Source organism: Carcharodon carcharias, chromosome 1 (genome assembly GCF_017639515.1).
Source record: "Carcharodon carcharias isolate sCarCar2 chromosome 1, sCarCar2.pri, whole genome shotgun sequence".
Lineage (NCBI taxonomy): Eukaryota > Metazoa > Chordata > Chondrichthyes > Lamniformes > Lamnidae > Carcharodon > Carcharodon carcharias.
This window is the reverse complement of record NC_054467.1, coordinates 46040908-46062252: the sequence shown is the minus strand read 5'-3', so window position 1 is coordinate 46062252 and position 21345 is coordinate 46040908. Positions and strand designations below refer to the sequence as shown.

Here is a 21345-nt window from a genome sequence, read left to right as displayed (position 1 = left end):
GCAAGAAGGTCCAAAGAGACAACTGAAGGTCTGTAACTCTTTGCTATGGGCATGTGAAGCAGTGGTGTACTGCTGACGGCCGAGTTGGTGAGATGGAGTGCGTGGAAGATGGCGTGAATGCATGTGACCCAGGGAAGAGGAACATCAGGAGAGTTTGAAACCCTGGAGGTGAACCCTTGCAGAAGACGCATATGAGAAAGCATCAGTTTTGGAGAAGATTCCAAAGTGAGGTCTTGGAGAATGGAGATTGGAAACCCTCGAGTGAAGGATGGAATTCAGTGAGACTGGTAGGCTCACGGTGTGACAAGCATCTGGGGGGAGTTGAGGAGAGATCCATAGCATCCATTTGAGATGGCATCTGTCACTTGGTTTCAGGGTGTGGTGTGCCTGACCACAGGGCGCCATAGGATTTACATGGACTGGTACTTATTGTGCACATTATAGTATAAGATAGCTTTTGTTGTAACTTGTGTTACCCTTACAAATCTATATATATCTGTAAAGGTATAGTTGTGGGTGAAGGAGCATTGCAGTATTGTTCATCTTTTCTTGTTAAATAAATGTTTTACTCTTTTGTTAAAAGTTCATCAGCTGACCACTGCCTCTGTTCAGTAGCTACTCTCCACGTATCTAAAACAAATAAAAGAGGATCTATCGAGCTGGGTTGCAGTCTGGGATCAGGATTGTCCAGGGGTAACCTCAGCTGGGATCATAACATTTGCCCCTCCCTGCCAGAATTTTATACGTTCCAATGAGATCCCCTCTCATCCTTCTAAACTCCAGTGAATACAGGCCTAGTCGGCCCAATCTCTCCTCATACAACAAACCTGCCATCCCAGGAATCAGTCTGGTGAACCTTCGCTGCCGTCCTCTATGGCAAGTATACCCTTTCTTAGGAACGGAGACCAAAACTGCACACACTACCCCAGGTGTGGTCTCACTAAGACCCTGTATAGCTGCAGTAAGACACCCTTGCTCCTGTCCTCTCGCAATGAAGGCCAACATACCATTTGCCTCTTAACTTCTTGCTGCACCTGCATGCTTGCTTTCAGTGATTGGTGTACAAGGACACCCAGGCCTCTTTGTACATCAACATTTCCCAATCTATCACCTTTTAAATAATACTCTGCCATTCTGTTTTTCCTACCAAAGTGGATAACTTCAGCTTCACATAACTTCATGTTATACTGCATCTGCCATGTATTCGCCCATTCACTCAACCTGTCTAAATCGCCTTGAAGCTTCTTAACACTCTCCTCACCACTCATATTCCCACCAAATTTTGTATCACCAGCAAACTTGGAAATATTACATTTGGTTCCCTCATCCAAATCATTGATATATATTGTGAATAGCTGGGGCCCAAGCACTGATCCCTGCGGCTTCCCACTAGTCACCACCTGCTACTCTGAAAAAGACCCATTTATTCCCACTCTCTGTTCCCTGTCTGCTCTCTGTTTAGTTATCTGTCTTAATATCTCTATGTGGCTTGGTCTCAAGTTTTGTTAAGTGTGTTTGGTCATTTTACTGCATTAAAGGTACTATAAAAATACAAGTTGCTAATATATGACCTCTATTCACAGGATTCATTATTATCAAGGAGTTTTGTTTCTATTTTAGAACAGATTGCATTGTGTGTTTAATGCAAGGATGTTTGCTTCTAAACTCAAAGAAAGCCTTGCTGAGACCTAGCGATCTCTGGCAAGATGTTACTCCTCTCTTCATGCAGTTGATTCTCGCATTCTTTAATAGGGAGTCCTGAGTCTGGAATTGGAGTGATGCAATCAAACTATCTAAGCTGCCAATCAAATTAAAGAATTCTCACAGACAGCCAACCAGAGAATGAAAAACACTAAAATCAAATTGCTTTGTAAAAAAAATTTACTCAGAGCAAAATAAAAATCGGGACATACACATGAAGTGAAAGTTGGAGTTGAAAACCGTGAAAAACTATATATTTTTAAATGGCTTTAAAAAATCTAATAATTCATCTTAAGGGACACATTTAACAACGCTCCAGAAATATAAACTAATTTTCTTCAGGGACAGATTGGTTGTTCATATGAACATAGGAGTAGGCCATTCGGCCATTTGAGCCTGCTCTGTCATTTAACTAAATCATAGTTGATCTTCTACCTCAACTCCATCTCCCTGCACTATCCCTGTATCCCTTAATGTCATTGGTATTTAGAAATCTATTGACCTTTGTTTTGAACGTTCTCAAACTCAGCAATGCCTATTACTCAGCTTGCTGTTAAAAATCCAGTTACACCTGAATGAGCAAGGTATAACTTTTTATGTGGTTTCCGACAGTTATGCGAGAGTGGAAAAGGGGAAATTCTTGCCACAATTTATTTCGCTGATTGGCTTTAGAGAGCTATAGCACAGCTTGTGCAGAGCATTAATCTGCTCATGCCCTAAATCCTGAGGCTGCAGTGTTTTCAGAGGAGTAAGAACAGAAAATGCTGGCGGTCTGCCATCAAAACCCCTCACAAAATCCACTCCCAGTTGCTTCAAAGCATCTTTTGTGTCAAAAGCCGATTGTCATTGACACATTACAGGAACTTCCATTTACCGTGTTTTCATAAATGTTGTATCTGCATTTTTGCATTTTAATATCAGCGTCTTTTCTGTGCTGAGTTAGCCATGTTTTAGTTTAGAAATTGCATATTAATCTCAAATGATACATTTAACAAGATGAATACAAGCAAGTTGGATATGTTAGATCTATCATCATAGATCATCGTGTAATCTACAGCACAAAAACAGGCTATTTGGCCCTGGTGGTATCCGCTGGAGGCTACAATCTACAACCCTAGCAACATATCCTTCTATTTTGTCCCCCCCCGCCCCCCCTGCTTATCTCACTTCCCCTTAACCACATCAATTCCATTTTCTTCAACTACTCTTTGTGGTAGAGCATTTCACGTTCTTACAAGTCTTTGGGTAAAGACATTTCTCCTGAATTTTTTATGAGATTTCTTGGTCTTCCCCCATAAGTGGAAATATTTTCTCTATGCCTACCCTTTCATAATGCTAAAGAGCTCTGTCATAAAATTGTACAATGGTGACAGCTCATAAGGAGGCCATTTGACCTGTCAAGTCCATGCTGACTCTGCAGGGCAGTTTAGCTAGTCCCACTCCCATACCCTTTTCCTGTGATCCTGAAAAAACTTTCATGTCAGGTGCTTAACCAATTCCCTTTTAAAAGACACAATTGAATCTGCCTCCCCATACTCTTGGGCAGTACATTCCAGCTCGTAACCACTTGCTGCATCAAAAAACTGTTTTCCTCATGTTGGTTTTGATTCTTTTGCTGATCACCTTTTAATCTGTATCCCTTGGTTTTTGGCCCTTCCACCAATATTCTGTTCCATCATATCAGGAATCTCCTCCACTTCTTGTCGCGGTAAAAGCCACTGCAAAGAAATTATTTAATAATTCTGTCTCTTTTATGTCCTCAGCCACCTCCTCCCCACTGTCTTTGAGGTAAATGGTTCAACTTCTCTATACACCTTGCTCTTGTTCGGACATAACTAAATAATATCTTGTTATTGTCCTTTTATAGATTGTGTGTATCCTACACAGATTTCTTCTTTGTGTTTCCCCTTGGCTTTCCTCTGCTTGATTCTCTAGTTCCTTCCTAGTCTGTTCCTCCCTGCTCCATTTAAAATATTCTCTTGGAATAAGACAATGTCCTGGTAAGCAAATTAATTACTAATAGTGCAACCTACTCATGCTTCTTCATATCAACGTACTGCCTCCCGTCATATCACTTCTGGCAATAGTACTGAAGACTTGTGCTACAGAACTTGTCGTGCCCCTAGCTAAGCTGTTCCAGTACAGCTACAACACTGGCATCTACCTGGCTATGTGGAAAATTGCTCAGGTATTCCTGTACACAAAAGCAAAACAAATCCAACCCAGCCAATTACCATCCCATCAGTCTACTCTCGATCATCAGTAAAGTAATGGAAGGGGTCATCAACAGTGCTATCAAGCAGCACTTGCTTAGCAATACCCTGCTCAATTGATGCCAGTTTGGGTTCTTTTCTGGTTCCTTGAAGACAAAAGGAGGTTGGAAGTTTTTGGCTTTTCAGTTAAAATTATGTTCAAACCTCCATATTGAAGAAATGTAATGTTGTAGGTAAAAATTAATTAGTCCCTCTTCACTGCCTGAGATTACTTTCTCTTCGAGACAGGGTTTTTTTCTCTTTTTGCTAGGTGAGGTCTCTTCCTCTGACATGCTGGTCCCAAACTGCCTTACTGGGCTGCCCTTGGTACTGGCACTCTCTGCGGGCAATTTCAGGCATGTGATAACGGTATCAATGTATTCCATTGTCCAGACAATGAATTGAAGCTGATGTAATTTGACAAACAATGGGGAAATGTTTGAAACAAAAACAGAATTACCTGGAAAAACTCAGTAGGTCTGGCAGCATCGGCGGAGAAGAACAAAGTTGACGTTTCGAGTCCTCATGACCCTTCAACAGAACTGAGTAAAAATAGGAGAGGGGTGAAATATAAGCTGGTTTAAGGTGGGGTGGGGGGGGGTGGAGAAGTTTGGGGAGGGGGTGGTTGTAGGGACAAGCAAGCAGTGATAGGAGCAGATAATCAAAAGATGTCACAGACAAAAGAACAAAGAGGTGTTGAAGGTGGTGATATTATCCAAAAGAATGTTTATCTTTTAGATAATATCACCACCTTCAACACCTCTTTGTTCTTTTGTCTGTGACATCTTTTGATTATCTGCTCCTATCACTGCTTGCTTGTCCCTACAACCACCACCACCCCCCCCCCCCCCCCCCCCCCCCCCCCACCTTAAACCAGTTTATATTTCACCCCTCTCCTATTTTTACTTAGTTCTGTTGAAGGGTCATGAGGACTCGAAACATCAACTTTGTTCTTCTCTGCCGATGCTGCCAGACCTGCTGAGTTTTTCCAGGTAATTCTGTTTTGGTTTTGGATTTCCAGCATCCACAGTTTTTTGTTTTTATATCTGGGGGAAATGTTTGATATCGCATCAATGCTCCAGATATGATCATCTCACTGATTGACTTCATTTGAAATCCCATATTCATGAGCCCAGTAAGTCTGGCAGCCATTGTCATTTTAAATCTCTTCCATTGAAATGGTGAAGGATAGTCGATTAGCACCTGGGAAGGCGGTTTGTTTTTTAAGTAACTTCCCAAAGATATGTGGTCATGTCTGTCTCTGACATATACACAATATACGATATACTCGAGACACTTACAATTTGTGACACCTGGGGTAAATCTTATTCATCTGCATAAATTTTGATTTCCTTTTTTACAGTTTATAATTTTACAATGAGTCCAGCATTGCTTAGTATGTATTACGCAATGTATTTAATTAAATTTATTATTCAGAGAGACATAAAATTATAGTATATCACCAACAATTTGTGAGGTCTTATCTTATTGTTTAATGATCAAATCTCTTGAATATTTACCAGAAGCTGCTAACAGCAGTAAATCTGAAATATGTGAAACATTTGTGGCTCTTGTACTGGAACTGTATAACTTTAAACAGATGACATTTATTTAGCATTAGCATTTCAAATGGCCACAACAATTTGTGGTACAGGAGAAAAGGGGTGCTGATTGGTTGGCAATTTGTCTCTGATGCCAAGGCCAACAAGAGTCAACCTGCCAACCAATCAGCACCCTTTTCTTCTGTAGTATAAATTTGTGATTGTTTGAAATCTGGCATTCTTGCACTTGTCCTGATGCGTGCAAGATGAAAAGTTTTGGCAACATGTCTCTCTTTTCAGTAATATTCAAATGGATTATAATGACTTCAGGATTGCCAACGCAATCTGTTTCTGTGGAATGTGATAACAGCTACAGAGTAAAGAAAAATTCCTGTAATTCTTAAGTTTTTCCTTTTTTTTCATTTACCTCTGCAGACAACTAGGGTATTATTGTCCAGTAGAAGTGGCTGATTATCCACATGCATAGTTGGTATGGAGACACCGTTTTAGTTACTTGCACCAATTTTAATGAGCAACAGCTGACAGTAGTAAATGTACTTAATGAGTCGATTTACTTAGCAGGCATCTAACATTAATGCAGTCTTCCTCTTTTACCAAAGTTTGGAATTCTGACGTGAATTTATTGGATCCAAAACAGCTCAGTGCAATTTCTTAGGTTATGCCTAGTAGTTTTTTGTGGTACAATCATCAGAATGATTGCTGAGGATGTTGATCTCAATAGGATGCACCCTACTCTCCATCCAGAATACCATGGTAGCCTTACGGCGGGGATTCTCGACCAGGGGGCTCACCGCCTCCCAGGGCAAAGATCTGCAACCTATTGCTCCAGAGGCTCTTTAACATCGCATCTGCCCCTCCCAATCTTTTCCAGTTGGATCGCATGAAAAAGCCAAAAAAAAATTAAGTGAAAAAAAGTAAGAGCAATGTATTTATTGTGGGGATAAAGGCTAATCTAAGCTCCTGAATTTGCGTATACTGGAGATATGAAGAAAACTTTTTTAAAAAAAGATACAAAATATATCCAAAGTTTAATAATTCAGAGTTAGGTCTACTTTAATTTTGATTATATTTCTACTAATGCATAAATTCAAGACAATGTAGTTCATTTATTATATATGCAAATCATACTTTCTACCAGAGACGTGGCAATTTGCCATATATTTGGTTTAAAAGTGTCGAACTTTCATCCTGTTTCATTTTAGACATTTTTTTATAATAGACTCTTCAGGTAAAAGAAGGTTACCAACTCCTGCCCTAGGGGTTTGCAACAAGGTTTCAAGTGATCACCAAAAAAATGAACAGACACTCCTGTTTCATCCATCTCCTCAATCCGCCGGCCTCTTGACCAATAATCTTTGCTTAATTCTCAATTCTGGTTTAAATGAGGCCAACCTGAATGTTTAACTTCATGTCGCCCGCCCAGAGTGCCAAAAACATCAGCGTGGAGTCAGATCAGGCCAGGGAACCTCATTATGCTCCAGACAAAGCAGGGTGCAGCGATCCAGTGCGGAGAGAGATAAACCTGGGCTGGGCTAGGAGGGAGTACACTGAGGCGTAAAAAAAATAGCAGTTTTCCTCAATTCGTTCAGTAAGGAGCAGCAGCTAATGAATAAAAGTAATCAACAGTAACAACAGGGTCACTAAGATCTTTACACCCACTCACTCCAGTTGGTGCCAGTAAAGCTGAAGTTTGGGGCATGATTCAGTTCATATTCTGTGTTATTTGTCTCTGACTTGACAGTGGGAAAATAAAATTGCCTCTAATTTCCATTTATTACAGAAAGAGGCTGGGTTTTAAATCATCTCTGTAAAAAATAGACCTAATTATATCAGAAATGAGATATTTTTGAATGAAATAAACTAAGTATCACAAGCATTGTGGGATTTTTCACACTCTTGAAAAAACTTGTTAAATGTCCCAATGCGGATTGGTTACTTCAAGATTGCTTCCCAAATTGCCTACTATTTTAAGTTAATCAAGCCCTTAAGAGCAGTGCATTGAAATCCACCAAACTGAGTATTTATAAAGAGGAAGTCTCTTAATTCTAAGACACAAAGGCATCCAACACTGCATATTAAGGAGATTTTTTTAAGATCTCCTTCTCCCCTGTTGGCAGTACACAAAAGCTTTCCAACTTCTCTCAATGCAACACTCCCTGTGCTGGAGATAATGCAATCAACCTTCTATCATAATGAGCAAAAATAATATGTTTACTGTATAATTTCTTTACAGAAACATTTTGGGATTCATTGAATTTTTATGATGCAGGCAGCATGACCTCAAAAATAAAAAGGTTGACAACCCCATCTCTTGGAAATGCTCATTATTGGTCGGGCTTGCTTACTTCTAACTTGAAGCTGTTATTCCAATTGGTCAAACTGACCACGCTTAACAGCTCTCCTCTGCTGGTGTTTCCAGGTAGTGTGTTACACAGATTACACACTATTTTAACAGATAACCAATATGTGGTAACAAGGGAAGTAATTGACATTAGCAGAGTTGTTTTTGTGAGGTCAGAAGGTTGTCTTTATGAGATCAGCAGACTGCCACTGGAGCTAATAGAGTTTTGAAGAGACCGATGCCATTGACGGCCATCCCAAGCTGTCTGTTCTCCTCGTCCTTTACTGTTGAGCTGAGGAGAATACGCTTGGTGACGATGAACATCATATACTTGACAAGACAATGTAATAGATGGCCAGATGGTATTTTCCAGTTATTCACGTGCTGTGCAAGGTCAGGACAGAGGCCTAAAGTGGTACCAGGCTGGTGTCAATCGAGGACTTTGTGCTGGAATGTCAAACTCTGTGACCTGGATACTGTAACCTTCAGTGATTGGAATTAAATATGGGCTGCATTTATATGTGCTGCAGCAGAAGGGGAGCACTTGCTTTACATTCATAGGTGAGGAATCTATCCAGTGAATTGCTGGAAATAGGAATTTATCTTTAGTGGAAAAACTTGAATGTATTTCTTTAGTAATTTTGCATTCTATTAACTTGTTTTTCTTCATTCAAAAATTGACTGATTATGATGGACCTTATTTTCGAGCTTTATTTATGGTAGCTTTATTTAAAGTAAAGGCTTGCAAATTATTGAATAAGGCAATACTGTTTTTCAAATAGTTATTCCAGTAGTAAATTTAAATGATTGGGAGTGCCAGGGAGAGACTTTTTTCCCCAGCAATCTGTTAAAAATTTTAGAAAAATAAAAAATTCTTAATATTTTAAAATTTCTACCAACTGAGCTGGCTGGTTTGTGTTGGAAAACCCTGCACTTGTCTAAATTGTTAACTTGGTTAAATAAATGCAGCCTTTTAATAAAGCAGGAAAGGCGACACTGGGTCTAAAGACAGCTGCACAAGAGATCCCTCTCAATCCAAAATCGTTGTAAACTCCTGCCATTGCTGACTGGAAAAGCATGAGGAGCAGTTGCACTTGTGCCGGTGACTGCAATGCAGGCCGAGCACACATGCGCAACAGCTCGTAATGCCTTTCCAGGTGGCGGGGGTTACAGTGTTAAGTTTACTTTAAATTGTCTGGACTTTGGAGACAGGGAGCTGTTGGTGGACACCTTGAAATTTTCGCTCAAACCCCAGTTTGAGTACCACAACCCTGTTGAAATTGCTTGATATTGGTCGGGTTTGCTTCTAACTTGAAGCTGTTATTCCAGTTGGTTAAACTGACCACACTAACAGCTTCCCCTTTGATGCAGTGCTGCCTGGTGTTTCCATGGTGTACTACCTAGGTATGCAATATGTTAGCAGATAACCAATATGTGGTAACAAAGGAAGTAAGTGGGGCCAGCAGGCTAGCTTTGGCATGAATCATAGATAAACAAGTGTTTTTAATTTATTTCTAATCAGAAGCTTACAGCACTTTGAATTTTTATGAATTAGGCATTTTGTGTAGTGCATCAGAATACCTTGCTGAAGAGCATACTTATAATGTGAGCCTCGGAAAATTTGGGGTTTATTTCCTGGAGGTGAATACAGCCAATGGTGATTTGAGCATCCTGTTTAATGAAGAAAATCATTAGGTAGAAAGAAGATGATTTCCTTTTCATAAGAGAATCCAGAACAAGAGGAATGAATCTCATATTTGAGCAAAGATTATTTAATTGAACCAAGGCAAAAAATTAAAAAGCGGATTTTGAGAATGTGGAAAACAAAACTACAAAAGTTCATAGATGCAAAAACAATTGAGATGTTTAAAAGGAGAAAAGGTCCTCGAAAAGTAATGACATTAACAGATATGGAGAAAGGATGAGAATTTGGATTTTAAAAAAATGTTACCATACCCAACAAAATGATACACAGTGTTCTTTTCCTGTATATCCTATTGCAAATCATCGTCACGTTTTTTCTTTGTTTCGAAGGCCACAGAGAGTGAAGCTGGGGATATGGACCTGAGTGGCCTGCCAGAGACTGCAGTAGACTCTGAGGATGATGATGATGAGGAGGACATTGAGAGAGCATCAGATCCACTGATGAGCAGGGACATTGTCAGAGACTGCCTGGAGAAAGATCCTATAGATAGAACAGATGATGATATTGGTGAGTCAGTGTACAATTAGGAATAGGCAACGAGATTTTAAGTTGAAAAAAAGTTAAATTTTTTAAGGTAACTTGATGCTATCTCTATTGTTATGCTGTGAAAGTAAACATCTGTACATAGAGTTATAACATTTCACAGCACAAAAGGCTCATATTCTGTTCATTTCACCTGGATCTCTAAAGGAGCTATTCACTTAGTTTCACTCTCTTCCCATTTTCGCTACACTCTCTTAAGTCTTTTCTTTTCCAAATAATTACCCTTCCGGCAGTTGTGGCAGAAAGTGGATTTGATGCATTTTGTAATTTTAATTTCTTTGCCTGTTTTTCTTTTTGTCCCTGAAGACATTGATTCCTCACTGAGGTACAACTTCAAAGATGCTGGTTGGCTTCTGGTATGTAGCCCAGGTGGTTTTTTACAGGCTAATTGCAGATGTAGGAAGCCATTTGTTCCATCCAGAAGTATCTTCAAGCCCTTCCCCATTACATTCGTTTTCTTAAACAATTCCAGGATTTTCATTTCCATATTCTACTTGAACTATCATTCCATGTATGTATCATCCTTGAAGTGAAGGGTATGTTCCTGATATATGCCGTAACTTCACTCTTGCTAGTTTGAACCAGTGACCACTTGTTTTACTCATTGAATTTTCTTCTCAGTATTTTAATGGAATCATTTCCTCCATACCGTAACTATATTTTATACTTACGTAAGATCATCTCTTAGATGCTTCCATTCATGATTAAAAGACCCATATTTCTCTAATTTTCTGTTGTAACCTGGGCCTCTGACATCAGGAATGAACCTTGTGGCTGTTGGCTCTCTGTTTCTTGGCAACCAAAATGGACACGTTACTCAAGGTGTAGTCCTATCAGAGCAGTATACAGTTTCATCATGTCTTCCTCTGACATATTCTTCTGTTTCAGCTATGTACTTCAGCATTTTCTATTTGTTCATGGGATGTGAGAGATGCTGGCAAGGCCAGCATTTGTTACCCATCCTTAATTACCCTCGTGAAGGTGCTGGTGAACCGTTAATGACTTGCTTCATTGTTGCTTTGCGTTGAGTGTTGAGGCTACTGAGACTCCTGGGTCTCTTTCAACTTCATCTGTAATTATTTCAATACCATTCATGAAACATTTGTGATTTATTCATGTGTGAGCTTCAACAGTGTTTGGAAAATGGCTACTTTAACGTGGGGATTTCATAGCCAAGCTTGATTCTGTTTTTGGCTGATGCCCACACATGCACACTTCCATTACACACTTTATGAAATGTGTGTGCTCAGATGAGCAATACACAGAAACCAAATGTAAAATTAATTTCCCTAAAAGAAAGTTTGTATGGCATATCTATTTCAGAATTTACACAATCTGGTTTTAAGTTTGGTTTGGGAACAAAATGAGCCAATTGTATGTGGTATGGTGTGATGTGATGCATTGTGTGTGTGTATATATATATATATATATATATATCAATTTAATTAGCTTCCTACTAAGAAGTTTTATGATATTTTTACTTTACCCTATGTCTGTATGGTACCTAAATGTCTAAAAAGGGTTAGCAGCTGATGAAAATAGCAGATGTTTATCCCAGTATTTCTCAGCTTTCTTGATATAATCGAAGAGGAATGAATTGCTGAGTGTCAGGCGAGCTAACATTCAATATATTGTTATTATAAGACCTTTGATTATCAGTTCAAAAATGGAGATTATTGGTTATGATGATATAAGCCTAAGTACGAATTCAATGTCTTGACTTACTGAATGTACTTTTATTTTTCAATTTTCATGTCTCTTACAAGTTTAACCAACATCTACCACCCCTTGCATTTGACAGCTCTACATTTAGTCTTTCTTCATTTTTTTGACGTTTCCTGACCCCACTGTCCTCAAATGGAACTTCCAAATTCCTCCCATTTTTAAAGCTTCCTCTGTATAGAGGGGTTCCTCTTTTATGGCTAACATTGTTTTTCTCCTTGACCATTTCTCACTTTTTGTAAAGCTCAAGACTGTTCAGGACTTGAATGCTTCCCCTTTATATTACATATGTGTATAGGTGTATGAGGGGAAAATTTTAGATTCCTAGGATATTGGGACAAGTACTAGGTAGCAAGAGGCTTTTTGATATGAGGTGAATTTCACCTAAACTGGTTTGGTACGAGTATTTTTGCAGAAAGGGTAAAGAGAACAGTGAGGGAGAAATTAAACTAGTAAGGTAGGGGTAAACAAAGGAAATTCATAATACCAGAACGATCATTTAAGAATGTTTAAATATTTATGTAGCAAAGAGCATCAAGAATAAATCACACAAAAATAAAATTGACAGGAAGGTTCAGGGAGAGGGTTTCTGTTTAAATATCCAAAATTGTGGGAATAGACAGGCTATTCCTGTAATTGCCTCTCCTTAATAGTCATGACGCTACTAAAATTCTCAATGTGATTGGCTCAGCTGTAACTTGAGAGGTTTCTAGTGGGCCAGTGTAATTGTGGGCTCAGGCAAACCAGGGACCACTGGGATTTATAAAAGGGAACTCACTAAAATTCAAGAAGAGTCTAGCCCCACCAGCCTGATCTTTAAAACAAAACAAAATCAACTTAAAACTGTAAGGCAGATGGTTGCTTTTTAATGGTCACCCAGGCACAAACTATAGCTGAAAAATGCAGAGTAAAAAATCTGTTCATTAAGTGAGTTTGTAAAATCACGGGACTTGATTAGAGCCTTTTTAACAATTTATTCATTGGATGTGGGTGTCGCTGGCAAGGCCAGTATTTATTACTCCTCTCTAAATGTCTTTGAGAAAGTAGTGGCTCTCCACCTTCTTGAACCTCTGGAGTTTGTGAGATACTCCCACAATGCTGTTATGTAGGGAGTTCCAAGATTTTAACTTGGTAATGATGAATGAATGGCAATATGTTTCCAAGCCAGGATGATGTGTGACTTAGAGACGAACTTGGAGGTAATGGTTTTCCCTTGCTCGAGCTGCTCTTGTCCTTCTAGTTGACAGAGATCATGGATTTTTAGAAGAAAGTTTAGCAAACTGTTGCAGTGCGTCTTGTAAATGGTACATGCTGTAATTGGCGGTGGAGGGAGTGGATGTTTAAGGTGATAGATGGGCACCTGTCAAGCAGGCTGCTTTAGCGTGGATGATACCGAGCTTCTTGAGTGTTATTGGAGCTGCACTCATCTAGGCAAGTGGAGAGTATTCCATCACACTACTGACATGTGCGTTGTAGATGATAGACAGGCTTTGGAGAGTCAGGAGGTGAGTTACTCGCCTCAGAATGCCCGATCTCTGAACTGCTTTTGTAGCCTTAGTATTTATGTGGCTGGTTCAGTTCAGTTTCTTTAACTGATGACTCCCAAGTTGTTGCTGGTGGGGAATCTGACAAAGTAATGTTGTTGAATGTTACGGGGAGGCATTTAGACTGTTTTGCGGCACAAATGTTGCTTGCCACTTCACAACCTGAATCTGATTGTTGTCCAGGCCTTATTGTATGCAGACAGGGATTTACCTCTTTATCTGAAGGATTGTGAACAGAACTGAATGCTGTGTAATCATTAGCAAACATCTCCACTTCTGACCCTGTGTTGGATTGAAGACCATTGATGCAGCAACTGAATATGGTTGGGTCTAGGACACTGCCCCAATGGAGATGTGTACTGGGGCTGAAATGATTGGCCAAGGGATATGTCCCAAGTGCCTTCCCTTAAAATAGATAACACCATAATAAATGAGATGATCTTCAGTGGCAAGGACTAAAAACAACAAATGATGGGTGGTTAGCCATTTTGATATTGAACTTTCATATTTTGAAACTTGGTGTCCGATATCTGGTTAGCAAAGCAGATCAGATACTGGGGTATTTTTGGTATATTGTGATCAATAATCAAGGCAACTCAAGGAAGATGCGCAGTTTTTGACCACACTATCTCAGAAAGATATGGAATGCTTTAGAAAGGATCGGTGAGAAATTAACAGAAGGATTGCAGGCCTCAATGGACTGAGTCATCAGTCACGAGCAAAAGTACTGAGGAGTGACATGAAGCAGGTTTACAAAATAGCAAGACACAGGTGAGGTGGAAGATGGAAATTATTTATCCTGGATTGAGTGTAGGACTAGAGTACATGCGTGCAAAATTCACAAGGCTAGGAATTAGTAACAGCAAAGAAATTCATAAAGAAGGTGGCTCATTTTGATGAAATTTGCAAATTCCAAAAGGGGCTCAATCAATATTTGTTGAGAAGGACAATTGACAGTTACAAATATAATTGATAAAACTGTCAGGAGAAGTTAAGAAAGAAAACTAATGCTTCCTTAAACTGCGGATCAACAGTTGATATGGCAGAAAAGTCCATGATAGGATAACTGTAAATGGACTTTGGATGAAGTGGGCCTGATTTGATGCAAGTCCTTTTCTTGCTGTGGATTTTCTCCTTTCTTCTTGGTTGATAGTAGAATATTCTAACATCTATCCATTGTATTCTTCTCTAGGTTCTAAAACATCAAATCCTTGAGCTGCTTTTGAGAGAAGAGTAGCTGAGGTGGTTCCTTGTATTCTTCTTAGTTTTTATTTTGGAGTGCCTTCCTGGTCAGCCATGGCTAAGTTTCTAGCACTCTCATCTTTGAGTCAGAAGTGTGTGGGTTCAAATGCCACTCCAGAAGCTTGAGTGCAAAAATCTAGGCTAACATTCCAGTGCAGTACTGATGGAGTGCTGCACTATCATAGGTGTCATATTAAATAATGACCCTCTCTTAAATAAACCTACAACTTCTCTGTTCCTCTCTTAGCATCCTCAAAAAGTCTAGTTGAAATACTCAACATTGCCTCGCATTAAGCAGCAACACCAGCTGAGCTACCCAATCCTCTCCCCACCCTAATTCATCCACATGCCTGCCGGGGGAAAATCTTGCCAACGTCCTTCCTGTCCCTCTCATTGGTCTTAGCTCTGTGAGCTGTACATCTCTTTTTCTTCAAACTTTGAATGAGCTTGCACAAATTTAAACATCTCCCCAATGGGTTTTAGATTGAAGGTTTTTTCATCATCAGAACTTTCCTCAGCACCTGAGGCCTCTTTTTTTTAAAATTCCAGCTTTTTAAGCCGGTCTTCTCTTTCTCTTTCCTTCTCCTTCTCCTCCATTGCTAACTTTTCCCTCTGGAGGTCAAGTTTTTGCATTTCCATTTCTCTTTGAAATACTCTTCTCTTTCTTTTTCTATTGCCTCTAGTTCAAGTTTTTTCATTTCCATTGCTTGTTCAAATTCAAGCTTCTTCATTTGTAACTGAATTCTCATTACCTGCAGCTGTGACTCATTAGTGTCAAGTATCATTTCCAACTTCGAATGCTGTGCTAACGCTTAAAATATGCCTGCTTTCTTTGCCCCTACAGGTAGCCTCAACTGCAACTTATTTGCCAACTGTGTTAAATTACCCTCAGACACTTTTTGTAACCCAATCAGAGTTATACCCTCTACTTCCAAAAAGGTTTTAGCCATGGATACAGCCATTTCTGCAGTCAAACCACTTTAAAAATCCTTCACACCAACTCCTGAATTCAATGTGCTTCTCGTACTCATAGCCTTAAGATTCACCAACTCCAGATCAATCAAGGGATTTCAAATATCCCACAAAGACCCCCAATTTGTTATGACGTCGCAGCTGATGTATGCCAGGCAAATCCATAAGTAACACTTGGTCGTGCTTTCACAACGGTTTTTCAATTTGTATTTATTACGAGACGTGTGCACTGAATTCAATAGTAATGAGTCCACCAAGACCTTTAGAAATTTAAAAGAATTAAATTAAAATATTTATTAATAAATTAAAATATTTATTAACAAAATATAAGATGTCAAACACATACATAAGACTACAATTACTACTATAACTCCTAAAATTCCTAATTAATCTGACCCCCCCAGTAACTCCCTTTAAGGTAACAGTCCAAAAATAGATTTTAGATTTAAACAGATCCAGCAAGTTAACACAATACCCTGGACAGTGGAATTTCAAATGGCTTTTCTCAGCTTCAGTTTCGGTAGACATCAGACTTATGCACAAATGTTGGAGGGTTCGTTAAGGCGATTTCATGCACTCCTTTTAAATTTTACATGACCTTCTGGCACATAGCCTTTCATTCTCCTTTATATATGTTCCTCTCTTTTTTAATATGTAAATTCTATTGTTCCAGACGTCTTTGAAACTGTATCTTCCTCACAATATTAAAATTTTCATGGTACCATTATTGCCTGTAACATTTGGGAAAAATAAACACATTCCTTAGACTTGCTTATCTAGCTAGTTGTAACAGACTAAGATCCCTTTGAAATATAAATATCCCTTCACTTGTCTAAAAATGCAAATTCCCTTCACACCTTATGTGCTAAGCCAGCACCTATGTTTACTCGTTAGCATTTCAAACACCTAGCTTCTTTTGATGAGTTAAAGCTTGCAGTCTGCTTGACTATAGCCAAGTGGTTAAGGTACTGGGCTTGTAACCCCAAGATCAGGAGTTCAAATCTCACAATGGCAAACTATGAAACAATGTAACTTCATCTGAATAGGAACAGATGGAAACGTGTTTGTGCTCGAAAGAGTTACAAAATGTAATTAAATCACATGCCAACAGACCAAACTATACTTACCACCATAAGTCCACTTCACAATAAAACAAAAGCATATTATGAAAATTATTATACTTTCATGACGAGGGGGGTGTGAATCCTTTATATTCTGACTCGAGGTAGCAATGCTGCCATTAAACCAAAGACTCACTTCAACTTATATCCATAATATATTAAAATTCATGAATTAATATGCTACCTGCCCATTAAAATCAGTGCACAACCCTATAATGCTGATGACTTCTGTTCTTAGCTGCTACTCAGTTGCTGCTGTAGGACATTCCAGGCTGTCACAGCAAACACAGTTGAAATACATCTTCCTTGTAAGGAGGCCCATCCAGTGGGAACACCAGTAGACTGGTTATGTTACTGGACAAGTAATCTAGAGGCCTGGACTGATACTCTGGAGACACAAGTTCACATCTCACCACAACAACCGAGGGATTTTAAATTCAATAAATAAATCTCAAAATAAAATGTTAGTCTCAGTAATAGTGACCATGAAACTACCACATTATGGTAAAAACACCTATGGTTCACTAACGTCCTTTAGAGAAGGAAATCTGCTATCTATGTGACTTCAGACTATTATGAGCTCGGTAGAGAGCAGTAACGTTTTTAAAGTAGATGAAATTTGAAATCCCAGTAATTTACTAACAAAACGAAGCCACAAGGTTCCATGGTTTACAATGGAAGAATTGTTTTACTGTATGAGAGTTAACAAAGGAAATACTATATACTATGCATCCTTTTTGCTAGCTTCCAGAGTTAACGTGGGTTAGACACAAATTAAGACAAATTTTGATCGCGTATAAACTATAAATTGCACAGTAAATGGCAGATATAACCAAGAGAGATCTTATGAATAGGCTCAGCAGTTCACTCAGTTCCGAGTGATCTCACACAATCACAGAATCCTTTAAACTCAGTCTTCCTCATGAGGAATTTCAGCTCCTCCTTCAAGGAGTTTGCCTGATCCCCAGCTGACAGCAGCACACAACTGAACCAAGATCCTCAGGCACAGTCTTCAGCACAAATGGTGGATCGTAGAACCTGCTCAATACAATCTGAATGGTATAGGTCCACCACTGTTATCTTCAAGTAACAGAAGCAGCTGTAGCAACTTATTTTCTTTGCTTATTCTGAGCTCCTGGATCTCGCTTCCTCGTCTTGAGTCCTCAGCCTGTCTTCTACTCCACTAGGTTCAACAACTGCTACTGATTAGCTTGGACTGATTTGTGTCCTTTCAAAGATTTCAGTTTTGATTTCCAAACCTCAAGTTTGGTTTCCTTAGAAACTGGAAAGTTCAGTTTCATTTCTAGGTTTACCTTTTCTGCTTCCCTTTCAGTTTCTTTTCCAATTTGGCTTTTGTTTTGAGATATAGATTCCCTCAGAAAAGCCATAGCTTTGTGGTTGACTCTCAGCTGCCCTCTGAAATGGCCAAGCAAGCCACTCAGTAAGGAACATAAAAAGTATGAGCAGGAGTAGACCATACTGCCTCCAGCCTGCTCTACTATTCAGTACAATCATGGCTGATCTTCTGCCTTAACTCCGCTTCCCTGTCTGCTTCCCATATCTCTTGATTCCCTAAGAGATCCAAAAATATCTCAGACTTCAATATAATCATTGATGGCGCATACATAACTCTGAAGTAGAGAATTTCAAAGACACTCAACCCTGTGAGTGAAGAAACTTCTCATCTCATTGCTAAATAATTGACACCACATCCTGTGATTGTGCTGCCTATGTTCTAGATTTCTCACCCAGGGTACATAACCTCAGTGTCTACTTTGTCTAGCCCCTTCAGAATCTTGTATGTTTCCATAAGATAACCTTTCATTCTTCTAAACTCCAGAGAGGATCGGTTCAATTTGCTCAACCTCTCATCAAAGAACAACCGTCATCCCAGAAACCCATATAGTGAACATTCACTGTACTGCCTCCAAGGCAAATATACTGTTCCTTGGATACGGAGACCAAAACTGCATACAGTACCCAGTGTATGGTCTCACCAAGGCTGTATACAACTATAGCTAGACTTCTTTATTCTTATACTCCCAATTCCCTTGCAATAAAGACTAACGTGCTTATCACCTTCCTAATTGCTTGCTATACCTGCATGGTAACTTGGTCTTCCTTGCACAAGTACACCTGAGGGGCCCTCTAATCATCAACATTTAAAAGTATCTTCCATCTTGTCGCCTACTCACTTAACCTGCCTCTTTTTATAGCATTTTTGTGTCCTCCTCGTAGCTGGCTTTGTATGATCAGTAAACTTAGAAGCATTACTCTTGGTTGCTCAGTCTAAGTCATTAATATAGATTGTAAATAGCTGAGGCTCCAGCACTGATCCTTACAGCACTCCACAAGTCATCGCCTGCCAACCTGTCCTTAACGGTCTGCTTCCTGTCTAGTTGTCAATGTTTCATTCTTGATCCATCCCAACACCATGAGCTCTTAGCTTGTGCAGTAACTTTTTAGGTGGCACAATGCCTTTTGGAAATCCAATACACTGCACCAATTGGCTCCCTTTTATCTACCCTACTAGTTACATCCTCAAAATACTATAAATTTGTCAAACACAATTTCCCTTTTGTAAAACCATATTGATTTTGTCTGATCTTAATATACTTTTTAAAAATGAATTATTAAGACTTTCTTAATGAGAGATTCAAGCTTTTTCCTGAAGTTTGATGTCAGGCTAATTGACCTGTAGTTCCCAGTTTTCTCTTTCCCTCCTTTATTGAATAGCGGCATTCCATTTGCTAACTTCCAACCAATTGGGACTTCTCTGGAATTTTGGAAAATCATAACCAGTGTACCAACTATCTCTTCTGCTAAAACAAAAATAGAATTCTGCTCCTATCACTGCTTGCTTGTCCCTACAACAACACCACCCCCCCCCCACTCCACTTCTCTTTCCCCACTCCCCCCACCTTAAACCAGCTTATATTTCACCCTCTCGTTGTAAAGAAAAATCAGTTCTGTTGAAGGGTCATGAGGACTCGAAACGTCAACTCTTTTCTTCTCCGCCGATACTGCCAGACCTGCTGAGTTTTTCCAGGTAATTCTATTTTTGTTTTGGATTTCCAGCATCCGCAGTTTTTTGTTTTTATCTCTTCTGCTACCTTTTTTAGAACCCTAGGATGTTGGCCATCATGTCCTGGTGATTTATCAACATTTAGTCCCTTACGTTTCCCTAATACTTTATCTCTATTGATACTAATTGCTTTCAGCTCCTCACTCTTATAAGCTCCTTGGTTACCCTGTATTTTCGGTATGTAATTTGTGTCTTCTATTGTGAAGCCAGAAACAAAATATTTGTTTGACATCTCTGCTATTTCTTCATTCCCCATAGAATCATTACAGCATAGAAGGAGGTAATTTGGTCTGTCGTGTCCATGCTGGCACACTACAAGAGTAAATCAAGTAGTACCACTGCCCTGCCTTTTTCCTGTAGCCCTGCAAATTTTCTAATTCACTTTTGAAAGCCGCAATTGAATCTCTGTCCACCACACACTCAAGGCAGTAAATTCCATGTGTTAACCATTTGCTGCTTATATAAGTTTTTCCTTATGTCACTGTTGTTTCCTTTGTAAAATCACTTCAAATCACTGTCCTTTGATTCTTGATCCTTTTGCCTATGGGAACAGTTTCTCCCTATCTACTTTGTCCACCCCCCTCATGATCTTGAACAACTATATCAAATCTCTTCTCAGTCTATTCTAAGGAGAACAGCCACTGCTCCTCCAATTTATCCTCATAACTGAAGTCCTTCATCCCTAGGACCATTCTCATAAATTTTTTTGCACTCTTCCAAATGCCTTCCTATCGTTATGTGCAGTGCCCAGGATTGAAAACAATACTCAGCTGAGGCCAAAATAGTGTTTTGTAAAGTTTCAACATAGCTCTCTGCCCCTATTTATAAAGCTCTGGATCCCAAATGCTTTATTAACCGCTTCCTCAACCTGCCCTGCCACCTTCAATAATTTGTGCACATGTACCCAGGTCCCTCTGCTCCTGCACCCACTATAGAATAGTACCCTTTATGTAATATTGCATCTTCTCACACTTTGATGCCTTAAATTTCGTCTGCCCGGTGCCCACACATTCCATCAGCCTGCCTGTGTCCCCTTGAAGCCTATCACTATTCTCCTCACACTTAGCAATACTTCCATATTTTGAGTCATTTGAAAAATTTGAAATTGTGCCCTCATACCCAAACCCAAGGACGTTACTCCTGGCTCTGTTCAGGCGCAACCCGACAAGATGGACTTGGGGGACTCCTGCACAACCTACTAGGTCCTCTCTGACTGCTTGACAGTCACCCATTTCCCTTCTGCGTCCACACTCTTAACCTCCATGGTGACTACATTTATAAACCTACAATCCATGAAACTCTCAGCCTTGTGGAAGCAATGCAGAATTGCCAGCTGGTGGCACTTCTGCACAAGATTTGGCCTGGAGTTCCAAAATGGAACAGGATGTGAATTCTTAGGACTTGAGATGCCCTGCCTTGCCTCTGTTTATTACACCTTTAAACTTAAGACTTAAATAAATAAAGGTTCATTAGCTACTCACTAGATTTGTCGCTGGGTCAAAATCCTGGAACTCCCTTCGGAACATCGCTGTGGGTGTACCTACACCACATGGAC

General features: G+C 39.5%; 1 protein-coding gene across 1 annotated transcript in view; it reads left to right on the top strand.

The window, feature by feature from the left end:
- The window catches only part of rapgef2b (Rap guanine nucleotide exchange factor 2b), a 552839-nt gene that overhangs the window by 390051 nt on the left and 141443 nt on the right, over nucleotides 1-21345 (top strand). The window contains exon 8 of the mRNA XM_041188696.1: nucleotides 9891-10068. Within this exon, the coding sequence (XP_041044630.1) occupies nucleotides 9891-10068 (178 nt within the window). The remainder of the gene's footprint in view (nucleotides 1-9890; nucleotides 10069-21345) is intronic.